Raw genomic sequence first — 17,984 nt, forward strand, 5'->3', positions numbered from 1 at the left:
TACGCAGCTTGAAATCTACATTACCAACCTTAAAATCAGACTGTAAATATCTTATGCAGACCTAAAATAAGCCCAGAACTTGAATTGCGTAGTTAAAATACATGTGTGGTATTGAAGAGTGCATTAAATTTTCTTTCACAGCCGTGTGAAAGACACTGTCTCATTTGTGTTTGAAAGCTGCCTATTTGAGTCTTGCACATACAACTTTTTGTAGAAGTATAAAACATCTTTAAACTGAAAAAAAATTCAAATTCTAAATCCTGGTATTTGTCAAACTGAAATTTCATTAATAATCTTCCACTGAATTAAAAGATTTCAGAAGCATGTATTTTTATGCAAATAATTCTCTTTTCAATGAAACACACAAGTTGAAATATTTTAGTAAATCAAATTCTCTAACATTAAACTATGCATTTTCCAAAGTATAAACATTTTATTTCAATTAAAGGCAGCAGAAATATAAAATAAGACGTTTTTATAATTATAAAGTAGAGACAATGAAAAATCCCACCCCATTAATTTTCAGACCTTCAAAATCTCAAACATTGTTTGGATGGATTTCTATGTAAACAGCTAGGAATTTACACATCAGGTCTTGGCAACTCACTTTTTCTGAATGCTGTATAACCCTCTCACCACACAATAAATTCTGAATTTCTTCAAAGCGCTGTTACCACAAGAGCACTGAATTACAGAGTAATTCAAAAAGACTACAAACTAAATGGTAACATGTTTAACATCTTCAGACTACTACTTTCATTAACCTGATTTAAAAAAATTGCAACCATGAATATACCTCAATGGGAGACAGCTTCAAACATCAATGACTTTCATTCTTAAGCCTGAGCATCTTCATGCTAAGCTAATTAGTACTTCTTAAAGCTTTATTCTTTTATAACATCTGGGCAACAATAAACATTTAAAGTCATAAATAATGCTACATTAATTACAGTGATATGATTCATTTGGTAATCAGTTGCCGAGATATACGAAGGGACTCAACAAACAGATTTAACAACATGCTTTCTAAAACAAAGGAAAACCTAATTATTTGGGGACATTAAAATAGTCTGCCATTCTTTTCAGTGAGTCTGCATCCCTCCTCTGATCTCAGCCGTGTCCTCTGAGCAAAGGTATCTCACAGTGATGACTGAGTCTGATTTGTAATCAGCTGCATTTTTTATACAAAGTGGCCCCTAAATGCAAGCCGACTTTCTATGTACACAAGACTATGTAAACAGCACTTCTAGGTGATAAAGGGGACTCTTGACTGTACACAATTCTTACCAAACACCATGACAAGCACCGCATTCCACTGTAACACGTTTTGAAACTTAATCCTCTGCTGACTGTTGTATCTATTTTCCTGAATATTGTGTCCTCCTTGAAGAGTTGATGCTTGCTCAGTCTAACCTCCAGTTATCACAGTTCCTCTGTCACTGAAGCTGTGTTGTCTTGATGGGGATAACACTATTAAAGTCCAAGAAAAATGGTCCTTCTTGTTTAGGTAAAAAAGTACTGGGAATGATATTAAAGATCCCAGCTGGTATGTTTTCTAATTCCAGATAGCAAAATCCACACCTAAATTCAGAGAATGAGAAAAAGGTTTATGTAACATGCCAGAAAAAGTAAAGTATAAATCAGATGTCAAAATGCCAATATTACCTGTAATCACCACTAGATTTCCTCTGAAAGCCATGGGGAACAGGATCTCCTACCAAAGAAACCGTTACAACTTCAAATCCAACACTATATTGCCTAGAAAAATGAACGCCAATACTGTATTAGTAAGCAGCTGCAAATAAATATAGGACTTAAAATACATCTGCACTGCAAACGAACTAAAATATCAGATCAACACTTTCTGAAGCTTCAATAGAAACAGTACTCTAAAACCATGGCCCTACTTTTAACTATATAAAATATCATTTCTATTTCACTGAAGCCATTCAGTCTAATACTCTATTAAGCATCCTGTAGGGTGGGGATTTAGCTCAGTGGCACAAGCACCTGCCTGGCAAGCGTGAGGTCATGAGTTCAACTTCCTTTACCAGACAACAACAAGCTTCCTGTAAGAGACTACATTAACCAGTAAGTGGATAAAGAAGATGTGGGTTTTTTCATACAATGGAGGGAAGACTACTTAGCCATAAAAAGAAAGATAAACCTGAGATATTTCTAGGTAAATGGATGCACCTGAGACTTTTTTTTTTTTTTTTAATCTTTTTGAGGCAATTTTGCTATGCAGTTCAGGCTAGTCTTGAGCTCACTTTGTAGCCCAGGCTGGCCTCAAACTCACAACAATCCTCCTGCCTCAGCCTCCTCAGTGCTGAGATTACAGGTGTGCGTCACCACACTGGGCTAGGATCATACTTTTCAATGAAATAAATTGAACACACATGTATAAATATCACAGTTTCTGTGGTGTAAGAAATGAAATGTAAATGAAGACCAAAATATATAATAGATATTGTGAAATAGGAAGAAAATGTTCAAATGGGAAGGGGAACTAAGCAGAGGACAGGAGGGAAGGAAGAAAAAAGCAAAAAATGGAAACACAGGTTCTGTAATTGAGAAAGGGGGTTGAAGGAAAGGTAGGGGAGGAGGGGGGAAAAGAAGCGAGTTACTTCATGTACTACAGGTACAAATTCCCTATGATGAATGTGATCATTATGTGTACCTAAAATGCACTGATAAACAATTTAAAAAATTAAAGACTGCTTTTGCCATAGGTTCAAGGAATAATTTCCAAAATAAAACACTGTCATTTAAATTTAACAGACAAAATATTGTAATAGGGAAAAAAAATACCTATGGGTCAGGAAAAATGCCCCAGAATAAAATCTAAATTCAAAGAAATAGTATGTGACATACGGCATTCAGTATCAATAGTGAAATGCAAAATTCACTTAGAGGGTGATGTGGTGATAAAATTTTTGAAAACAAATTGTTGAACTATTTCATACCAAATACAGATCTGTATTCTAGAAGTTCAGTATTTTGCCTTCCACATACAAGTTTGTAACCCACCTTGAATTTTTAGACTGGCTGTGGGAAAGGTTTAATTATTTCTTAGACTTCAATGCTCAGTAATTCCATACTGTTTACTGAAGACTGCCCTTTCTTTGTTCTTATGTAAAGCCTTATTATCAAGAATCAGAAGTCCGTATCTGCATAGGACTGTTTCTAAACTGTGTTCCGCTAAGCTCATGTCTAATACAGCATTAGTGTCAGAAAGCTATGTATCACAAACCTTGGTCCTCTTAGCTCGATCAGTAGAGGCCCCATCTTTTCTATATGAAATTGGTAGATGGGGTTATTTTTGTGAGTCTCCTGGAAATTTCCACAGCCACCAGCACTCTGACCACTCCACTTTCCATTGATCTAATAAAAAAAGTTTTTGTGTTAACAAAACTTCCCATTTTCCAATTTTACTCCTTTCCACCTTTTAAAATAAGATAAAAAAATGACATTTAAAGCAGCTCTCTACCCCGTGGCTCGCCCCATCTCTGCAGTCTTTGTTTGCCACTGACAGTGAATCCTCCTTGGCAGCCAGGCTGCCTTGCCGCGTGCCATCTGTCAGCCTGTGACCAGGTGGTTTTCCCTGCCAGGATTTCTCCCTAGGATGTTCCTTTACACAGCTAGCCACACTGCAAAGTCATTCTCCAAGCTGACTTCAAAGGTTCACCCACATGGCATCCTTTAGCTACTAAGGTTTGTGCTCTTCTCTGACTAGCTCTTTTTCTCAGAAAAACCTACTGTTGCCAAATGAAGAACTCAAATTCCAGTTGAGATTGAAGGGTATTTTTCCCTTATATTCTTGTCAAATCCCAAAATGTTTTTATTAGCATAAAAAATAAAGTGATGGAAGGAAGGAAAGGGAATTTTAAAATTCTAAAAGAATGCTATTATCGCCCAGAGAAAAGAATTCCTTACCCGTTTTGATAAGGTGTATGGTGACGGAATCTTTGAAAAAGTAAAGCTGCATGCTGAATATACCTAGATTGAAAACAAAACAAACAAACAAAAAACCAAGCACGAGGGTCAGAAGGGAGCTTATGCTGAAAGACTTTATACGTATTAAAATAACAAAATGATGAAAGAATAGACCGTATATAATCTACATTTAAAAATTAAGCTGGCAAACTCAAGATCAACAGGCAATAGGTTAGGTCAGGTTTGAGATCTAGAGGTCTGTCTTGGTTTTTTTATGTGACTATGTTTGACTTGGGGTAAATCACAAAGGTTCCAGGTCTCAGTTTATGCATCTGAAGGACGAAGGAGTGGCAGCAACTCTCAATGTCTCAACTAAAAACCTATTCAAGGTGAATTTCACTTATATATGGCAAACAATTCTATGCAGAACAAAATTATAGTGGCCTTCCCAGCTACATGAGAACACCACCTTTATTAAGTGACTTAAAAATTCAAAGTCACCTTTTGGCTACAGAAGTTATTTTTTTAAGGGAGTTTTTATTTTCTCCTTAAAATTTAAAATTGTTTTAAAATCCTGTTTTAAAATTGGCCAGCCAGTTGTGGTGGTGCACACCTATAATCCCAACACTGCGGAGGCTAAGGCAATAGGGTCACTGGGATCCACAGTGAGTTCAAGGCCAGCCTGAACTACACAGTAAGACTCTGTCTCAAAATAAACAAACAAATAAATAAAATTGAATTTATTAGTCCAATATCATGTCTCAGGACTAAATTAGTTGGAAAATTAAAATGTCGATTTAAAATGTAGTTCACTGTGAATTACAATGTTTCAAAAACAATTTTATAGGAAGCATAATGTTCAATTGATAAATACAGAGAAATAGAAAACAATGAATTTTCAGAGATACAATCCACTTCCCAAAGCAAGCACACTATTTCCTTCATGTTACTGTGTTTTGTCACTGTCTGCTAGTCTCACTTACCCGGACCGTATAATGGATCGTGTTCTGTTTTTCGTATTGAGAAACCACTAATGTAAAGGTGTGGGTCCCAGGCGTGGTCAGCTTTATCTTAGTCAGATAATGTGGGCTATTAATTCGAATTCCATCAATGTATGGAGGCGGGTCAGCTGCAAACAGACAAGCCAATTTATAGAAAAGGAGGCTTTTCTTTTAGTTATTTCATTGATTGACATAAAAGTACATAAAAGTTTATAACAAGCAAAAGCAATCTTGTGGAATATATTCTATTATGTATAATAATCCTTGCTATCTGCTTGTTTTTTTCTCCAGCATAGGATTTTAAAGTCAGGATTAGCACCTTTTTCTCTTGAGTGAACAATCTGTGAAGACACAAAAATGTTTATAAGAATATATCTGTATTTCCTACCTCTCAGACTTCAGTGAATTAATTCTTGGTAGAATGTTAGCGTTTTATAAAACTAAGTCCCTTTCAATCATCACCCTTATTCCTTTTCACTTTTGGGTTCAGGATGCATCTTTTCAGACTTAATAAGCAAAACACACCATCCTAAAAATGGATGAATCTGTGTGAGTACAGCTTCAGCATTCCTAATCAGAAAATCCAGAATCTGATTTCAATGCATTTCAAATTAGGGATGTTCAACATATAAAATCTAGAAAATACTCTAATATCTGGAAAAAACCCAGAACCTCGAACACTTCTGAGCCAAAGCATTCTGGACAAAGGATATCATTTATGTATCTTTAAAAAGGACAGACTAGGGCCAGGGATACAGCTCAGTGGCACAGTGCCTGCCTGGCAAGCATGAAGTCCTGAGTTCAATTCCTGGTACAAGGAAAAAAAAAAACAGAGACAGCGCATGTCTTATTTTCTAGCCTCCATTTTTCACTCAACATGCTTTTATGATCTGTGTTGCCTTATGTATTTACTTTTAACTACCTGTCTACTGTCCCCTAATAGGAAGATGATATATCTTATCTATGTCTCCAGCTAATCATTCAGGATATCTGGATACTGAGTTGGTAATCCCATCAATCAAGCCCCATACAATGCAGTCATTTTAGGGATGTCAACTGCTGTATGTCATGTAAGATCCATGCCAAATCACTTAGTATGTCTAGAAACAATGAGTATTTACAATGTGACCTACTAAAAGAACATGTTAGTATCTCAAGTAGTAAGTCTCCAACATTTATTGCTGGTGTGCTTTAGGGCAAAGAAAGAAAAAATGGGCATTTTCTATGATCCTGGGCAATGTCTATGATCTTGTACCATGTCTGTTTACTCTAACGTCAATGGAGAAGGAGGCCGGGACTATTTAATAGTTGTGATGCTGTAAAATCTGAAAGTAATATGAAGAAGCAAAATTACATAAAGGTGAGAATTGTTTTAAAAGTATGTATCTTAAAAATAGCTGGGTCATGCATGCCTGGGATCCCAACACTCAGGAAGCTGAGGTAAAAGGACCTTAAGGCTACCTTGGAATGCATAACAAGAACCTTTCTCAAAAAAAATCTACAAAACAGTCTTTATTTTTAAAAGTAAACAGAATGAATATATTTGAAATTGAAAAGTCATGTAATATTTTTACCCTGGAAATACATGTATAGTCTAATTTGATATTTACCACTAAACCTACTATGCGCCATGCCCAGGCTGAAACCTAGTAATCGCAACTGATAAAAGTCGGTACCCATGCAGTGTAAAGGGAAGAATGCCTACTTTCCTATACACCAAATAAACACTTCAGTCTTTTGATCTCATCTCCCGCTCTGCTCACTACTCTCCATGGCTATGGCTGTGTGTGTGTGTGTGTGTGTGTGTATGTACGTGCACTTGAGTGGTGCTGGCAATCAAACCCAAGCTTAACTGATTCTTTACATCAGTCGTTCTCTTTTGGGACTGGGAACTGAACTTGAGGCTTTGCACTGAGGTACATCCCTGCCCCTTTTCATTTTTAATTTTGAGACAGGAACCCACTGAGTTACTGGATTTCCCCGTCTAGGTCTGAGCTTTCAATCCTCCTTCCTCAGCTTTCCAGAGGCTGGGATCCCACTTTTATGCCCACGACTCCTTAATTAACCTCCAGCCCTAACTTTACCTCAGAAGTTTACTCAAAACTGCAGCTTTTCACTAGCATCTTCATTTGGATACCAATGGGTATCTCAAACTTAACAAGCCAGAAGTCACCTTTTGTCTTACTCCACAACAAATTGGCTTACTCCCTTGACAAGAGTCTCACCCAACTTAGTACTATTGCTCATGCCAAAAACTTTGGAATCATCCTTAATTCTTGGCCTTCTAAGTCAACTCAAAGCCTGAAAATCCCACTGAAACCTAAACCTGCCCACTCCTTGCCTCTCCTCCTACCTGTCCAAATTCAAACCACCATTTCTCACATAAATAAAATCCCAACTGGTTTCTCTGCTGCCAGTTCTGGCTTTCTTCAATATAACATTTCAAATATTCTCTTTTAAAGGGTGATCATGTCACTTCTCTGCTTAAGACACTCCAAATGCTTTTTCTGTTGCTCACAAAATCTCATGGGATCTGACATCTGCATACCTAACGATTTCTCTGATACCGCACCCATCTGTCCATCCCAGTCTTGTTTCTGTTCCTGTACCATGCCAATCTTTTATCACACCAATCTCACCATGCTAGTCCTTGCACTTGCTGTCCCTCTGCCTGTAACGCTTTCCACTCTCCTACTCTGCATGACTCAATCATTTCTGTCAGAGTTCCTATGAGCCCTTCCCAAAGAGACCTCCATGCCCACCCGAGCAAATCACCAACCTGTTGCTGACACATGATCCTGTTTTATTTCTTACACACAGCTGTCACTACCTGAGTACGTGTGTAAGTGCACTTGTTACCTGCTTCCCCAACTAGACTATACACTCCATGAAAGCAAGGTCCTGGTTTGCTCATTACTGTTACCCATGGCCTTAAAACAATTTCTATCCCTTAGGTGGTAATTTTTATTTTTTATTTTTTGCTTGTGAAAGCAAAATGGTTTAATACCATATGTGCAAAGTCTCAGGAGCTCTATGTAAGGAAAAATCATTACCCAAGATGATACTGAAAACTGCAGAATATTTTTGGTCAAGAAGAAGACATGATTTTAAGCATGAGGAATAAGAATCTGACAGCAATGTGCAAGGAAACAGAAATCCCACCAGGCATGCCTGACACACACTCGTGGTCCCAGCTGTTTGGGAAGCTGAGGCAAAAAGAATGCCAGTGTAAGCAATTTAGTGAGCGCCTGTATGAAATTCAAACAAACAAAGGATGAGACTGGCTCAGTGGCAGAGCACATGCCTAACATGAGCAAGATCCTAGTTTTAATCCCTTGTATCACAAAAAACAAAGAAAAAAACCCCCAGGAATATAGAAATCCCAAATTCCTGGAGTCTAAATTAAAAATGAGCTAGGTGTGGTGGTACACACCTGTAACCCCAGTACTCGGGAGGCTGAGTTCACTGCAAGTTCAAAGTCAATCTAAATCACACAGTGAAACCCTGCGTCTCAAAACCACCAAGAAAAAAATATAAAAATAAAATGCATCAAAATACAACAACCCATCTGTCTGAATGGCTCACTAGCCATCTGAACAGAGTGCCTGGTTAGTGAGGTCTGACATAACCCAAAGGATTTCAAGAGGAAAGGCTGCACCTATTGCTGTCTGAGGGGTCACATAAGATCAGATTGGAGAGGAGGCTGAACATCTTTTTTTTTTGCCTTTTATGAACTCTTTTTTTTTTTTAATTTTTTTTAAAAGGAAAAAGAGAAAAAAAACAAAACAAAACAAAGCAGTGTAAGGGTGCAAGTAATACAGAACTACAAAAAAAAAAAAAAAAAACAGTAAGAAATCACCAGTTAATAGATTACACATTTTCGTCTTAAGAGATAGTTGCTCAAGTCACAGTATCAAAGCATACAAAGTGAACATTCAGACAGAGAGACTGCAAACAGTTGTGTTCAATGATCCAACCAAAAACATTAATATGGTCAGCTATTTAACACCCCTAAACACACTTGCAGTTGTATCCTTTAGAGCACTTTTTTTCCCCCTCTCTTTTTTACAACAAAATTTACACATTTTGGGTTTTATTACTCCTTAGTTCTTATTACTTTTTTTTTTTTTTGGAAGAGAATAAAGTCAAATATGGCAAAACAAAGCTGTCAGTCAAAACCAAAGATAGACATAGTACATGATGTAAGAACAGAGTACAAGGTTATCAACAATGGTTACCATAATGTCTCTCGTTTCCTTAAAAAGAATTGTCTACCTCATTAGGTATTATAAAGTTGAACAAAACAGTAGAGAACAAGACCAATAAAACTTAAGCATTGTAAACATTACAGGACTTCCAAAGGAGATAATAGTCAAACCAGAATGGGCATCTTAGTGAATCTTATTGCCTTCAAAGTAGTTGCCTATACCCCCAAATTTGATACTATCATACAGAATGGAACAGAGTCTAATCAGTCAAAACAAGATAGTGGGAGTATTACAGGACTTCAAGAGGCTGAGCATCTTGCCGGTCACCACTGACCACGGAAAGACGGTTAAGCTATCAGCGTAACTATTTAATTTCTGCATATCATCTATATACAATTGGTCATTTTTCATTTTAACTAGGTAAATAAAATGTTTTAATGTTCACCTGGCTAATAAGCATACCTGGGTAATAAACCTTTTTGCCATCAGTCTTGTATACAACCATTGTGATAAATTCTCGATTGTTTGCAAAATCATCCTAAAAACACAGAGAATCCAATGCAATTAGGAAAATGGGCTCAAAATGCTGTTAATATTTTTAAAAAAACTTTTATAGCCATTTCTTTCAGCAGCTTAGTGCTATAAAAGTATTGCTTTTAATTATAAAAATATTTTGATAGATGGCTCTATCATAAAATATTCTTTTTTCAGTATAAAAGAACGCATGTGAACTCTTGAACACTGAAATATTAAGGTTTTGAGGTATTAGGATTAAGTTAGCCTTTTTAGAATCAGATCTAATGAGTCAACATCTTTAACCCTCTGTTAGCATATTTTAACATTTATAAGGTTAACATTTATAAGATCTAACATATATACTATCACCCACTGAAAAGCATAAACTCCCTATTTTTCTTCAGATGATTTCTGAACACCATTTTAAGTATATGATTATAATGTGAAATATTAATTCATCTGAGGAGATGCTATTTTCTAGGAATATAAACAATGAAACAGGCTAGCAATCAAATTATGTATTTACTGATCCATATTTAAAAGAATTTTTCTAGAGTATGTCATTAGAAGGGTACCAGTACCTTGTCTGTTATATGTCTACTAAGCAAAACCCAAACTGCAGCACCCCCTTGTGGACACTGCACCTCAAGTTTGTACTGGGGGTTGTTGGCCAGGCTATAGGCATCTTTCACGGGTCCTTGCTTAGCATCCCAAGTACTAAAAGACACAGTCAACAAAGAAAGTGATGATTACATTTCTCATACAGCTAAAATATAACATTACTTTAGAGAGGGCTGAGTTTCAAGTATAATTAAGCTATCACTTTTTTTAGTTTGGTTTATTATTTTTAAAATGTTTGATATAACCAAGAAATAAAGAACAAAAATAACCATTACAAGATAGTCATTCGTGGCCAGCACAAGGGAATGGTAGTCCTAAATTAACCATTATGGTTCAAGTTTTTAAAGTAGAAATATTACAAAGCATAATGATATGTTTAAAAAGTTACCTGTGAATACATGTTGATTCTTTAAAAAGACCTGGATTCCAGCTCAAATAAATCACATCATAATACTGGCACAGATCATCCCAGGAAATCCAAAATATTCCTGAAAATCAATGTTTTTTGATAATCTAAGAAAACTTAATAAATTACTTAAGCCAGTTAAGTACCTTACACCTTGTTAAAACATGTTTATTTGATAAATGATACTAAAATTACAAAGACATATTTACCATTATCTATTTTCTGAGCTGTTCGGGGATCAAAGTTTAAATATTTTTGCAACTCTGGAGTCCAGTTTTTTACATCATTTTCACTGTATCTTCCTTTCCAACGTAAATGGCTCCAAGGATTTTTCAACTGGATAAATCTCAGCCCCTATATATTAAAAAAAAAAAAAAAAAAAAAAAAGGAAATAGCATTAAGTTATCTCACAGGTCCTAATGGCTCTCATCCAGACTTTTCTTTCACAATCCCTTAAATAATCTTTAGTTTTGCCCTAAAAGGATTAGCTCATGTTGTGTGAAATCTTTACAGCATCACAATGTGAATGTGAGCATTAACACTGTGAAGAACACTCTGATAAAATGTTCAATCTTTACAGAATCACTCCGGTAAAGAATTGATGTAACTAATGCTATTACTTTTTAACTAGAAAGGCTATTATTTGAAATTCTTAAGTCACTGGCATCCAGCAATTTTTTAATGTTTTATCTTCAAATCAGATCACAGGTTCCTATTACTGTCATAAATGTGTTAAGTTTCTTTCTTTGTTTTTTGGTTTTTGTTTTTAAGACAAAGTGTTGTGATACAGTTCAGACTGGCCTCAAACTATGTAGAGCAGGCTGACTTTAAACTCATGGTGATCCTTCTGCCTCAGCCTCCTGAGTACTGGGATTACAGGCATGCACCACCACACCTGGCCAGTTTCCTTTTGATCAGAACAATCTTAGAATAAATGATACAATCGTCATAAAAATTTTCTTCAAATTCAAGCCTGCTTTCCTGTTGCCTATTTCACTGAACTTAAATCACTTGCAGTTACCACACTACTGGTCACACTTACTGGTAACTACTTCACACAATGTTCTAACAACAAGCATGCGTAGTACTGAACAGTAACAACTTATTTATTACACACTGAGTGGTATAGGTGGTAAATTACAATTTGAAAACATAAATCTCTCACACTTAGTCTCTCATATACTTTTATATTCACTTTATATTCTTTGCTTTGGGTACCCAATTTTAATGCCACTTTTAAAGAAAACACAATTTTATTCAGTATGGCTGCAGCTCAACTGACTAGCTAACTGACAAACTGTCTTGAGAACATGAAGTTTTAAGTGTTGCAGCAGGCCTCTACCTACTGCCTTCACAGTTCACACGATGTCATGCGCCACATAAAAATGTTTATGACACACTGTGTATACAACAGCACCTGCATAAGACTACAGTGGAGCTGAAGATCCCTGTGGCCTAGGGCCCACGTGGCCAGCATAATGCTCAACAGGGCATGCTCCAGTGTCTATAACTACGCAGGGAGGCTGCTGTTCATTTTAAAATTGTAATTTGCCATAAGCAGCAGCCAAAATATTCTAACAGTCATTATTGTTCAGTTCTATGTATTTTTCTTTTATTCTGATGCTGTTGTAAATAAACCTACCATGCTGCCAACTGTATAAAATATAACAGATACAACATAATACCTGGCAAAACAAGTGACAGCTACTGATTCATGCATGCACTGTATCTTATTATTTGGTAGCATGCTCACTCTAATAAAGACAAGTTCATTATAAAACAATATGCCACATTAGGTCAGCTGCAGACGTACATATCTCGGCATCCCTCATCTCTTGGGTGCACCACTTTTCTCTTTTGGGTTAACCTCCTGCTGTTCTGTTCATCATGGCCCTAGAAGCAATGGTCTCTACCACGCACACGCATGCCTATGCATGTGGACAATATAGCCTGAGTGTATCACTGGCTGAATCATCTAGATTTGTGTAAAGTTGCTCTCGGATGTTTATACAAAAACTAAATCAGTAACTACAAATTTGTCAGATTGCATCATCCTTGTCAAATGAGCAATAACCACAGTTCTGTGTACCACATTAAAAATAAGTCTAATACCCAGGAGTACCATGACTGCTGACTGACACTGTTTCTTTCTATTATGAAGGACTCTTCATATTTGCAATTTTTCTAATCGACACAACTGACCAATTTTTCAGTCAAAGTAACAACCTATACACAACTACAGTCACACTCTGCTAGCACAGCCCACATATGGGCTGAGAAAGGATCTCAAAGGCCTCACCGCATGGCAAACACACACTCTCACACCCACTGGAATGTGTCTTATCCACAGCTGTCTTCCTACTTTTTCTCCTTTCACAAATGCTTACTCAGAACCTACTCTTCCACAGTGCTGACCACTGTGACCGACCCAAACACCAACCTGCAGTCTGAAAGCATGGGGGCACGTACTTAACTCAACCATGATACTTCTATAGAAGAGAGAAAGGGGTTTCTGGTGTCTCTGTTCTGTTGTAAATATCTGTGCTGTCACTGTCACTCTGTTCCCATCTTTTAATTTTATGATTCATAATAGTAAAGATCAAGTTGTGTAGTAGGGTAGGAAGACCTTAATTTGGCAGGGTTCATCTGATAGTCATTTGAAATTCTTGTGATGTCTTAACAAATAAAAGAAAAAAATTAAGGCAAAACCTTAAACTCTCTAATATCCAAAACGGCATATGCGTGTGTGGGAACCAGGCCCCACTTCTCTCCTTCAGCTTCAGTCATCATTCCAGTCGATGCAGTGATGAGGACATCCCCTTTGTGAAATCTGGAATGATCCCAAAGGTAAACAATTAAAGGAAAGTCTTTAAAAGCTCACATCATACCACCTTTCAGTCTAATGGCTTATATGAAAATTTTCACACATTGGACATTTCTTCAGAAATGACAGCACTCAAGAGGTTGAGGCAAGAGGATCGTTGCAAGTTCAAGGCCAGCCTAAGCTACAAAGTAAGTTCCAGGGTGGCCTGAACCACATAGTGAAACCCTGTCTCAGACAAAAAAAAAACTAATTAATTAATTAATTCTAAAAAGAGCTGTTCCTAACACCTCTAAAGAACTTTTAACAAGAAAACATTTTTAATTCACAGTGTATCTGATAAATTATCATACTCTCTTTTTAATCCCAAGAAAGTTATCAACGAAGAAACACAAATGCTGTATTTTTAATTTACAAATAAGGACAAAGATGTGAAATACCAATGTACTTTCTCAAATGAGATAATGATTTTATCAAATCATTAAGCTTTCTGGCTTGGCTACTGAATGTGTACTACTGTCTGGACGGCTTTCCAGTCCCTACACAGATTATCCATTTAAAGCTTACATTCTCAAATGTCTCTTTTCCCAACTCTCCTTAAACTGGTAAGTACTTAGTAAGTGCGAAATAATTTTCCCATATTACATATTCTAGATTTGAATGTTTTAGATTATCTGTAACCATCACTGAAAATAACTGAAAGCTGACTACCAAGCTTATAAAGTCTATTTTTAAAGTAATAACCCTAATAACTAAAAATGACCGCTTCTGTGATCTTTATCCTAAATAATGATTTTAAACAGCCTCTTTTACTACCGAAGAAAGAAAAAGAAAAACTTTACCGTTGATAAAGCATTCTGAAAGAATTATCCTTACTGAAAGTCTGGCTATCTGAATGCATAGCAATCCTTTCTGGTATCCACCCAGTCAGTGCATGAAGATCAATATTCTGAAACATAAACACATTTCAGGGCTATCAGATAAATCCTCAGGGTAGCTGTTAAAACACTGATTTGACAACAATTTTGACAGGAATAAATCAGAAGACAGTTAAGAGCTTTTTGTTCATTCTGAATATAAAAGAATTGCTTTGTGGGTAAATACAAAAAAACTCAAGATACTTAACAGAAAAAATCTTTTGATGGTAGCAGTTAACCAATCAATAAGTACTTATAGTATGATAATCACTTCTAATGTTTTACATATATTCCCAGTCTTTCAGTTGTACTGAATTAACAGGTAAATTAACAGACAATGAATCAGAAAACTAACCCAACAGTGTGCAGGCTAGGAAGAAAAGTAACTTCCCATTGCATTTAGCTAGGACCTTAATAATCTGGCCTCGCACTGTAAGCTCCTAAAGATTGGAAGAGGCCTGGTATTAGGCAGGGAAACTAGTCAGGTACGAGTGAGGGGTTATCTGCAGTTACTCGCTTACAAACTCTGGGAGGTGGCTTTATCCCATCTATTACAGACCTGTATTACAAACTGAGAATCGTAAAATACCTTTGTAAGACCTCAGGCTGGTCAATGCTAAATTTAAAGTCACGTTAAGTCAATAGTTCACTTCCTACAACTAAAGGACACTGGCTCCAGAGCTCAACTTTACAGGTTATTTTACTTAAAGCTGAAGAAAACAACTCCTTGAACCTAGATTTACAAATCAAAACATATTTAAGAGTATCAATATGTTACATCCTTTTGCTCTGAACAGGCTGCTCTGGAAAGGTACAGTGCAATTAATTGCCTCTGTATCTCAACATAATCACAGACACAAACATTTTAGAGGTTTCCTGTTCATAGAATTTATATAATATACTCCTCTTACAACCCAAGCAAAGAAGAACTCCCATAATAAGCAGACGAGTCAATATTTCTTAAGGGCTGATAATCTGCTTTCTTTACCCATAAACAAAACCAGTATAGCAGTATGTATCACAGCTTTTCAAGTCTAATATACTTTGTATTAGCATAAATGAGGGTGTGGGTCATACCACCTATTACTTACTGAGTTAGATCCTGGGAAATCATAGCCTCCCATAACTTTCATGTATGCTTTTTCTATGAGAGACACCCATAATTCACTTTTATTGTTGGAGTAAGAACACAGCAGTTCTCCCTTATGATCAACAGGTAACTGGTCATCAATTATCACCTGAAGAAAGAGAACATTAATTTCCTTAAAGGACTATTTTTAAATCTCATCAAGGAAAAAAAAATCACCTTTCATACCAATGAAAAGCATACTAGCCTGTTATTAAAATGACAATTCCATGCATCTAGAATCTGATCAATTATAAAATGTTCATCATTTTAATATAATGCCTGTGTTCAGTCTTACAAGCTCACCTGTCAGGTAAGCCACTGGTTACATGTAACTACCATCAAAATTATTAGAGATTCTAGAATGTACACTATATTTAATTACCAAATGGCCTCACTATTAAGATCAATATGTCATTTTAATCTCAACCTAAAGACTACAGTTGTAAAAGTAGAACATTATGGCTAAAAAAAAATACACTTAAATAGCAGTGGAACTGGGCATGGTGGTATACACCTATATCCCACGACAAAGGAGGCTGAGGCAGGAGTATTGCCATAAGTTCAAGGCCAACCTGTGCTACACAGTGAGATCAAGGTCAGGCTGAACTGCATAGCAAGACCCTACTTAAAAAAAATGAAACAACAGCAACAACTGAGGAAACAACCACCACAAATCTATAGTATATATATAATATTAGAAAATTATCTGAGACATACGAAGAAGAATTTTTGATCTAAGACTAACAAAGATTGTACAACTCTATATTGAAAGATTCTTCAAACGAGATTATTTAAGAACTATGGTTCAGGAAAAACATTCTCAAATTTTTTGTTTAGTTTTTAAGTAATCAGCTAGAGTGACGCTCAAAGGATGTTCCTAGACAATGGCATCAGCATTATCATGGAACCTGTTAGAAATGCAAATTGTGGTCTCTATCAGACATACAGAATCAGAAAGTCTGGTGTGGGCCCAGCAATTTACGCTTTTGTAAGCCCTCCTGATGGTTCTACATACCCTAAAACTGGAGTATTCCTGAGTGACACAACAGTAATTTTCAGACTGGAATCACCAAGACAGCTTGTTAAAATGAAGATTCTGATTCCATAGATCTCGGGTGAAGCCTGAAATTCTACAATGCTAACCAACTTTCATGAGGGTGACACAGGGACCTGGCTGACAGTGGACAGATGCTAAAGGATCCTAACAAGTAACACACCCTTAGAGTTCAGAGTGCTTGAAGAAATTAAAGCAGTATAACTTAAGATCATGTATACATTTCACAAAGGAAATAATTTTAAAGGCTTCTCACATCTCAGGATATAACTACATATAAACTCTTCTGACCTAATTGACTTAATGTGTCTGATTTCCTTTTAATCAAAAATATTAAGATCAGATTAAAATTTATTTTAAGCATTAGTGGTTCTTTTTTTTTTTATCTTTTTTTTTTTTTTTTTTTTTTGCATTAGTGGTTCTTAGTTCAACATTACTTATTGGAACTTGTCATGAATTCTATTTTTAATTATTAACACAAAACGATACTGATAGGAGAGTGCATAAGAGCACAGATTCAAAATCAACTAAACTGTAACACAGCTAATATTCAGTTCTACTCACAACTCAAAAGTGGAGATGGGAAGAGAAAAGGGTAGTGGTAAGGAGGAGACAATATTCACCTTTCTTGGGACTCCATTGAGGTGAAGTTTTACCATATACTTTCCACATGGATTGTACTCTGGTTCACCATCCTTGTTCTGAGGATAAATTATGCTTTTGTAAGGAAAATAAATATTGAAACACATTAATATCCAAAATCAACTATAATACAGAGATATTTAAACATGTTTAAATATCACTTAGACATATGCTGTTGTCTTTGTGATTTTTATAAAAATAACCAAGAATACTTTCCTATTGCAGACCTAGACAAAGATTTCACTTTCAAAGTACTTACTTACTATAACTAAGAAAGTATTCTGAGATCTTAAAGGGGGCATAAATTTTACAATATTCTGAAAAGTGCTCAATTTTTAATTATGTACATTAACAAATCTTCTAAGTGGATATATTTTAAGCTGGTTAAAATTTTCTTTTATCATTGACCCCAAGAAGCGAAGACCATTTAAACTAATCATAACGAAAGTACTAAGCACAACTGATTGTCATATAAAATCACATAATCAAATACAAAAACAATCAGTATCAATATTCCTTTAAATTAATTCGGACCACATCAAGCATCTTGAAAATTATGACTGAAATTAAAGACTAATTCACTTCGTACTTGCAGAAGTTAATACACAAAAACCAGTCAAGAAACGCTGAATGGGGGCTGGGGATTTAGCTCAGCGGCATAAGCACCTGCCTTGCAAACAGGCGATCATGAGTTTGATCCCCGGTACTGATAAAAATGAAAAAGACAAAAAAA

At 36.0% G+C, this 17,984-nt stretch overlaps 1 protein-coding gene across 2 annotated transcripts in view; it reads right to left on the reverse strand.

Moving 5' to 3' along the window:
* Window positions 1-413: 413 nt before the first annotated feature.
* Capn7 (calpain 7) overlaps window positions 414-17,984 on the reverse strand; it is a 41,412-nt gene continuing 23,841 nt past the window's right edge. The window contains exons 9-21 of one of the 2 annotated variants that reach the window (XM_003480116.5): window positions 17,233-17,326; window positions 15,518-15,664; window positions 14,352-14,458; window positions 13,398-13,518; window positions 10,898-11,042; window positions 10,671-10,770; window positions 10,243-10,378; window positions 9,608-9,683; window positions 4,920-5,065; window positions 3,937-3,999; window positions 3,254-3,384; window positions 1,666-1,758; window positions 414-1,581 (exon numbers count right to left, since the gene is read on the reverse strand). In XM_003480116.5, coding sequence (XP_003480164.1) covers window positions 1,437-1,581; window positions 1,666-1,758; window positions 3,254-3,384; window positions 3,937-3,999; window positions 4,920-5,065; window positions 9,608-9,683; window positions 10,243-10,378; window positions 10,671-10,770; window positions 10,898-11,042; window positions 13,398-13,518; window positions 14,352-14,458; window positions 15,518-15,664; window positions 17,233-17,326 — 1,504 coding nt within the window. In that variant the 3' untranslated portion in view covers window positions 414-1,436. The remainder of the gene's footprint in view (window positions 1,582-1,665; window positions 1,759-3,253; window positions 3,385-3,936; window positions 4,000-4,919; window positions 5,066-9,607; window positions 9,684-10,242; window positions 10,379-10,670; window positions 10,771-10,897; window positions 11,043-13,397; window positions 13,519-14,351; window positions 14,459-15,517; window positions 15,665-17,232; window positions 17,327-17,984) is intronic. The other variant, XM_063257204.1, reaches the window with a different exon arrangement.

This window comes from Cavia porcellus, unplaced genomic scaffold, assembly GCF_034190915.1.
Source record: "Cavia porcellus strain 051 isolate PalLab524CR breed Dunkin Hartley unplaced genomic scaffold, mCavPor4.1 scaffold_10, whole genome shotgun sequence".
Taxonomy (NCBI): Eukaryota; Metazoa; Chordata; class Mammalia; order Rodentia; family Caviidae; genus Cavia; species Cavia porcellus.